The sequence below is a fragment of the Coregonus lavaretus genome (genome assembly GCF_964263955.1).
Source record: "Coregonus lavaretus genome assembly, contig: HAP1_SCAFFOLD_6164, whole genome shotgun sequence".
Lineage (NCBI taxonomy): Eukaryota > Metazoa > Chordata > Actinopteri > Salmoniformes > Salmonidae > Coregonus > Coregonus lavaretus.
The window spans coordinates 1-7,500 of record NW_028166840.1 but is presented as its reverse complement, the minus strand read 5'-3'; the positions used below and the strand labels follow the sequence as shown (position 1 = coordinate 7,500).

Below are 7,500 nucleotides of genomic sequence, written 5' to 3'. Positions count from 1 at the left end.
CAAACTCTCCACCATAGCCAAGACCAAAGAGCTCTCCAAGGATGTCAGGGACAAGATTGTAGACCTACACAAGGCTGGAATGGGCTACAAGACCATCGCCAAGCAGCTTGGTGAGAAGGTGACAACAGTTGGTGCGATTATTCGCAAATGGAAGAAACACAAAAGAACTGTCAATCTCCCTCGGCCTGGGGCTCCATGCAAGATCTCACCTCGTGGAGCTGCAATGATCATGAGAACAGTGAGGAATCAGCCCAGAACTACACAGGAGGATCTTGTCAATGATCTCAAGGCAGCTGGGACCATAGTCACCAAGAAAACAATTGGTAACACACTACGCCATGAAGGACTGAAATCCTGCAGCGCCCGCAAGGTCCCCCTGCTCAAGAAAGCACATATTTTTTATTTTATTTTTTTATTTCACCTTTATTTAACCAGGTAAGCCAGTTGAGAACAAGTTCTCATTTACAACTGCGACCTGGCCAAGATAAAGCATAGCAGGCCCGTCTGAAGTTTCCCAATGAACATCTGAATGATTCAGAGGAGAACTGGGTGAAAGTGTTGTGGTCAGAAGAGACCAAAATCGAGCTCTTTGGCATCAACTCAACTCGCCGTGTTTGGAGGAGAAGGAATACTGCCTATGACCCCAAGAACACCATCCCCACCGTCAAACATGGAGGTGGAAACATTATGCTTTGGGGGTGTTTTTCTGCTAAGGGGACAGGACAACTTCACCGCATCAAAGGGACGATGGACGGGGCCGTCAAATCTTCGGTGAGAACCTCCTTCCCTCAGCCAGGGCATTGAAAATGGGTCGTGGATGGGTATTCCAGCATGACAATGACCCAAAACACACGGCCAAGGCAACAAAGGAGTGGCTCAAGAAGAAGCACATTAAGGTCCTGGAGTGGCCTAGCCAGTCTCCAGACCTTAATCCCATAGAAAATCTGTGGAGGGAGCTGAAGGTTCGAGTTATCAAACGTCAGCCTCGAAACCTTAATTACTTGGAGAAGATCTGCAAAGAGGAGTGGGACAAAATCCCTCCTGAGATTGGTGCAAACCTGGTGGCCAACTACAAGAAATGTCTGACCTCTGTGATTGCCAACAAGGGTTTTGCCACCAAGTACTAAGTCATGTTTTGCAGAGGGGTCAAATACTTATTTCCCTCATAAAAATGCAAATCAATTTATAACATTTTTGACATGCGTTTTTCTGGATTTTTTTGTTGTTATTCTGTGTCTCACTGTTCAAATAAACCTACCATTAAAATTATAGACTGATCATTTCTTTGTCAGTGGGCAAACGTACAAAATCAGCAGGGGATCAAATACTTTTTTCCCTCACTGTATTGCATTTGACCTCGTGGGGACCAACTAAATGTCCCCAGTTGCTCAAATGTTTGTTCATTTAATATTCTTGTGGGGACTTCTGGTCCCCACAAGAATAGTTAAACACGTCCACACACACACACACACAAACAAACCCAGTGTAACTCACAGTAGCAGGGAGACAGTCTCTTAGCCAGGCCGGGGAGGCTGGGGGGGAATCCTGCATTCTGATAGGCTGGGACAGACGACAGCTCACACACCCATGGCACGGACAGCAACGCACACACATTACTCTGGAGACCACTGTCCTCAGCCGGGCTACTCACTACACACAGAAGTGAGAACGACATTTTACATTACAACAATTTATGTGTGTGTGTGTGTGTGCATGTGTGTGTGTTCTTACTGGTCAGGTAGATGATGGAGTCCATTATTCTGACAGCCAGCTGGATGGCAGACTGTATATGGGCGTGGTCAGCTGTAGACTTAGCCCCGCCCAGTAGTGATTGACAGGTTTCCAAAACCCTGCCCAGAGTGGAGGCAGACAGCCACAGGATAGAGGAGGAGCTGGAGGAGAGAGAGATGGAAAGATCTGTGAGAGATATGGTGGGGTGTGTGATACCTTGTGTGTGTGTGTGTGTGTGTGTGTGTGTTACCTGGTGTGTGTGTAGCAGAGGCCAGCCAGGTGCAGGATGAGAGCCAGTCCCTCCAGAGCTCTCAGAGTCATCTGAGGGTCAGCATCAGGCTCAGGGGTCTTCAGGTCATGGTCACAGTTCACCAGAGAGGCCAAAAGGTCGTCCAGCCTAGCGCTCACTGCCGCCCACACCTCACTACGCACACGCATGTCCACCTCCCTACACACACACACATATATAAATACATAGAGATTGAGATGGTAAAACGTTGATATGGACTGTAGGATTTAGAGTGATCTAGAGAGTAGAGATCAGATTTGACTCACATCGAGGGAGTTTTGGGGGTCTTGCTGTCCAGGGGGGTGATGGGTAGACAGGGTCGCTTAGCAGCTGTCTCTCCATCCTCCCTCTCTTGCATCACCATGGCAACCTCAGCCTTCAGGGCAGTGTAAAGAAACCCCTGCACACACTGACACACACACAAAAAAACACACACACACAAAGGCCTAAGTTCACTTTACACAAATATATTAACAAAATGAAATTGGTTGATAAATGAAGGCCCGTGTGTGTGTCATACAGGAAGAAAGAGGACTCTAGATGGATAGAACCCCTTTCAGCATGGACATTGCCATTGAGGGGTTCCACCATTTTTAAATAGTCAACTGGGTGGGGATTACAATGGGTTGGGAGTGATCAGCCACCGATCAGAGCATTGTCTTCTTCAAATTGGGTTGCCTATGGTTTATCAAATATCGCCGCCGTCTAGTGGCCAGAATAAATGAATGATACAAGATTTGGTTCAGGACTCCAGCACTGCAGGTGGTGGTAAATCATCAATATTAGCTTTACGCTTTTTTTAACCACAAAAGAAGAAGAAAATGGACTACTTTAAAATAGAGATTGCCTCAATTGCACTGCCCATGCTGTCAAATACTTCATAATGGCACAGATACAAAGATGAGTCCTCTTTCTATCTCTATGGTGTGTGCGTACCTCAGACTGTTTCTCCATCCCAATGGAGTGTGTGAGGGTTCTGCAGACATCAGTGACTCTCTGTCTCCGTAGCGACGGGGCGCTCTCGTATCCCGGGGGAAAGGACAACAGGAAGTTAAAGACAAAGCTCAGTGATTGGCTGACCTCTGATTCCAGAACTAAGCCCGCCCCTGCCATGACACAAACACGCTCCAACAGCTGGGCCAGGTGGGTACGCTCAAAACGTGTGTGTGTGTGAGCAGGAGTGTGCGCAGATCCAAACACACACTGCGTCAGCTTAAGCAGCTCTCCCCCATATGTCTCTGGCTCAGGTGTGTGTGTGTCCAGCAGCATCAGGTACGCCGTAAAAAACTCCTGACTCCGCCTCTCCGGGAACCCACCAATCTCCACCAACCGCCTCAGCATCACCATAGCAACCTTCCTCAACCGAGCACTCCCATAGGCCAAGACCAAACAGCCTGCCTCCCAAGCCACCCCCATCTCCCTGCGGCTGGCCAATCCCCTTAGGGCGTCGGTCAAAACGTTCAGTGTCACTGCAACCAGGGTTTCCATGGCGGCAGGCGAGGGGAGGAGGAGGGGTGAGGGGGTGAGGTAAGGGGTGAGAGAGACAGAGAAAGACTGCAGGGTTACCGGCCACAAGGTGTGTGTGTTTGCAGAGTGTATATGTGTTCCCGGGGTATGTGAGTGAGTGTGTGTGTAGAGCAGATTGCTGAGATCCTGGGCCAATCGAAGCATCTCTTTGGCGATGACGTTGAAGGTGATTGGTGCTCGCGGTCTGAGTGCGTGCAGTAGGGAGCAGAGCACGGCCGAGACACGCCCATGGATGACGTCACAGTTTGGAGATGCGGCGACTCGCAGCAACCTGCCGACAACCCACCTACTGAACTCTAGCGAGAGAGACAGAGAGGGAGAATAAGGGAGAGGGAGTAAGGAGGAGAGGACAGCGTAAACCACCAGTGTCTGTGTGTTCTTACCAGTGCTGCTCTGCTGTGTGTCTGTGAAGTGGGCCAACTGACAGGCAGGGTTGACAAACATCAGAGAGGAAGACTTTATAATGTGCTGAACAAAGTCCAACAGCATCACACACGCTGGCTCTGAACTGGACCTCTTAGATAGCTCCAACGCAACTGAAACACACACACACACACACACACACACACACACACACAGTCAATACACTGGGTGAGAGAGAGAGAGACAGAGATAGAGATAGAGATGGTGATCTCACCGACATCTACATCTGTCAGTATTCGGTCAATGAACTGACAGAGAATCTGACGAGGCTTCTGAACCACCTGGTTGTATTCCTCTGCGGTGGCACTGGAAGTGTAGAAAATTGTCAAACGTTCACAGTGTCTGATATGCATGACTGATTACACTGCATTGACAACAAGTTGTTACAGCAATGTAGCTAGCTAGCTTCAGTAACTAGCTAAGTGTACTATTAACAAACTACCTAGCTAGTTAGTATTGACGTTTGTCAAGTCATACTGCTAAACTATTTTATTAAACAACAATGTGAGGAGCAGCTAGCAAAGTGTACTAAGTTAGCCAGCATTAGCTAGCATGTTAGCTACCTAGCAAAACAATAACAATGTCCAGTGTACAGACAGCGCTGTCTCGAGACTCACCTCGCTAGCTCCTGCAATGCAGGTATCATAGCAGACATTTCCAAGCCTTCCATCTTTAGACCAGGGAAAGTGAACAGTCCACAAAACACTATATTTAAAAACAGCTGGCTAAATTGTACACTGTTATGAGAGAAACGACAACATTTCGCCCCTCATGTCTTCCTCAAAGTAGCCATTTGAAAACTTTCGCTCCAAAGTGACGTTTGGCTATGGCAACTGTAGAGGTTCATTCTTGATTCGGACCAGTTACAAACGCAAACTGTGCTCACTTGAGGAAACAGCAGCAGAGAGGATGGAAAACCCACAGATTTACAGAACTCACATATCAGTAATTTAATAGGATCTCTGTGGGAAAACCCCTAAAATATTTGCATGTTACTGTTATTGCATGTTACTGTTAATGAGGATCACATTGGCCTTTTTCTACTGTGCAATATAACTGTATGTCTGTCTACTTCTGCAGGTGGTTCTGAGATTGACAATCTGGACTACTAGCCTGTGGTTTGGTTCTGGTTCCTGATTAGGCTGGTCCAGAGCCATATACTGTAGATGGATGTCTATGACTCTGGGTGGGCTGGTCTTCTTCGCTGCTGTGCTCATGAAAGGAGACTGGTTCATGCCTTCTCCAAGAAAATGTGTGGACTCCACCGCACCAAAGAACCATATAGCACAGTACAGTCACTCTTGTAGACCTTCTAAGAGCTTGTAGGTCTCTTGTGGTATATATTCTAAGAGCTTGTAGGTCTCTTGTGGTGTATTTCCATTATCAGGCTGAGTACCAGTGTTTGGCTCCAAAATATTGCCGTTTGTGTTTCCACCTCTGAGGCTTGGCCCAAAAAAGCTGTATCTGTGGTACAGTAATTATCACTGCCAGTTGAAATGTGGGAGTGAGGCGAGAGGGGAAGATGTAACTGTGAATTAAATTCACTAAATCCCAGCCCAGCATTGTTAGTGAAAAGGAAGTTGGGACCATGCATCAAATCACACAAGGCTAACTGACCTATTTCCGTCACACAGTTCTCCTTTGTTGTTTTCCTTTGTTTCTGGTAAACATTTATCAAGCCAAGATCTGTCCCTTTTCCCATGCATGTTTGTCTCAGTCCTTTATGATGGTTGTCATAAACACAAGGGTATTTATTAAAAGGGTTTATTATACGTGTTTATGATTGACTATTCAAAAATGTACCATCCCCCCTCCCACACACACACACAATTTGCATGAAGAAAATGTCAGGGTGCCAGTATATTGTCTTTGGTAGATTGAGTTTTACACAGCATTTACAGGTCTGCAGTGTGTCTGTACCGTCAGTTCTGTAAGGTGTGTGTATGTGTGGGTGTGTGTGCGTGTGTGTGATTGAAGCCAAAGGGTACGTGTCCCCACAACTATATAGATATATTATTCTATGCTGTCATTTCTTTTACACTTAATTAATTCATACATTAATAAATTAGAGATATTAAAATGATCCATCAGTGCCTCCTTGAGCACACTAGGCACATAACCGCTCGGTTTCTATCAGTATGAAATAAATGTTGAATGAACAGATTCTCAGATTATATACACTGATCTAATCAGAGACTAGATGAGCAGAAGACATGAAGAGAAAAAGGGTAGGGGGCAAATTGGGACAGGCTGTTAGTCTATGTTTGTGTGTCTGAGTGTGTGTGTGTGTGTTCAGCGGTCAGCTTTCTTCATGCCCCTCCCCATCAGGCATGCGAACACGGTCAGAACCATCTTGGGTTTCACCTCGACCAGGTCATCAGGTAGAGCGTACACACGGGCACCGATCTTCCTGGATACCGTGATAGCATACCTACAGGAAGAAAAAAGGGAAAGGAAGTCAGCTCAGGGGTCAAGGGGGATAGAGGTCAGTTAGAAGCAAGAGGTTAAAGGTTGGGGGTCGAGATCGAGTTCATTTAGAGATCAGAGGTTAAGGGTCAGGGGTTATTTACTTGGCGTTGTTGAGCTTGTCTGCATCAGTGAGTTCTCCTCTCTTCACCAGCTCCTCTTTGATAGACTTGGGGGCGATGGTGTCTAACAGGTCTATCACTGGGAGACTAGTACTGATCAGCTTATCCTGATAAGGACACACACACACACACACACACACACAGATGCACATTAGAGATGTTCACGCACGCACGCACGCACGCACGCACACACACACACACATTAAAGCTGTTCACATACACACAACGTGCACTGCACACTCACACACGTACACACACACACACACACACACATTAAAGCTGTTCACATACACACAACGTGCACTGCACACTCACACACGTACACACACACCTTGAAGCTGCTGATCTGTGAGTCCTTGTGTCCCTCTTTGAGCTGAGTGTTGACCCAGTTGATTATGATCTGGTCTCCAATCTTCTCCCCATCTCCTAGATCAGACAACACCTGGAGAGTGTACCTGAGGGGGGGTTGATAGAGGGACAGTAAGAGGTGAGAGAGATGTCAAAGTGAAAAAGGAAAGGTTTGTGTGTGTGTGTGTGTGTGTTTGTGTGTTTGTATTGTACATACCTCCTCATCAGCTGCCAGACCAGAGCCAGTGTGTGTATGGGACTTCCTTCATTCAGATTCACTCCTCCAATTCCCACCAATGAGAATCGAGCTTTATTCCGACCCAGTTCCACCGCATAGGTACAGTTCTCCAACTACACTTACAGACACACCAACACAATACCTGTAAATCCTCTGTATTTTTATCAACATTATATTGATTAAAGAAAGTCAGTCTGTGTGTGTGTGTACCTTCTTCATGTTACTGCCCAGTGCAGAGTATGGAGGTCTGTTGACTTTCTTCCACTCTACAGGGACATTGACTTTCTCATACAACTGGAGAATCACCAGCGCATCACACAGGTCACTGCAACACACACACACACAAATCAACACAT

At 46.7% G+C, this 7,500-nt stretch overlaps 2 protein-coding genes across 2 annotated transcripts in view; both read right to left on the bottom strand.

Moving 5' to 3' along the window:
• LOC311114227 (serine/threonine-protein kinase ATR-like) overlaps nt 1-4,760 on the bottom strand; it is a 24,138-nt gene extending 19,378 nt beyond the window's left edge. The window contains exons 1-8 of the mRNA XM_084189491.1: nt 4,588-4,760; nt 4,185-4,276; nt 3,931-4,083; nt 2,957-3,843; nt 2,287-2,429; nt 1,982-2,179; nt 1,732-1,892; nt 1,495-1,650 (exon numbers count right to left, since the gene is read on the bottom strand). Of these exons, the coding sequence (XP_084045617.1) occupies nt 1,495-1,650; nt 1,732-1,892; nt 1,982-2,179; nt 2,287-2,429; nt 2,957-3,843; nt 3,931-4,083; nt 4,185-4,276; nt 4,588-4,640 (1,843 nt within the window). The 5' untranslated portion in view covers nt 4,641-4,760. The remainder of the gene's footprint in view (nt 1-1,494; nt 1,651-1,731; nt 1,893-1,981; nt 2,180-2,286; nt 2,430-2,956; nt 3,844-3,930; nt 4,084-4,184; nt 4,277-4,587) is intronic.
• A 966-nt stretch (nt 4,761-5,726) lies between these two features.
• LOC311114226 (plastin-1-like) lies at nt 5,727-7,494 on the bottom strand. Its single transcript, XM_084189490.1, has 5 exons — nt 7,355-7,494; nt 7,124-7,257; nt 6,890-7,013; nt 6,541-6,665; nt 5,727-6,401 (listed from the first exon to the last, which is right to left on the bottom strand). Exons 1-5 carry the CDS (start codon nt 7,361-7,363, stop codon nt 6,263-6,265), a joined length of 531 nt encoding a protein of 176 aa, XP_084045616.1. The 5' UTR covers nt 7,364-7,494; the 3' UTR covers nt 5,727-6,262.
• Between the last annotated feature and the right edge of the window lie 6 nt (nt 7,495-7,500).

Coding starts and splice junctions, on each gene's coding strand:
- LOC311114226 (XM_084189490.1), bottom strand. Junction 7,014..7,123: donor GTCTGGCAGCTGATGAGGAG/GTATGTACAATA, acceptor ACCCCCCCTCAG/GTACACTCTCCAGGTGTTGT. Junction 6,666..6,889: donor CACAGATCAGCAGCTTCAAG/GTGTGTGTGTAC, acceptor TGTCCTTATCAG/GATAAGCTGATCAGTACTAG.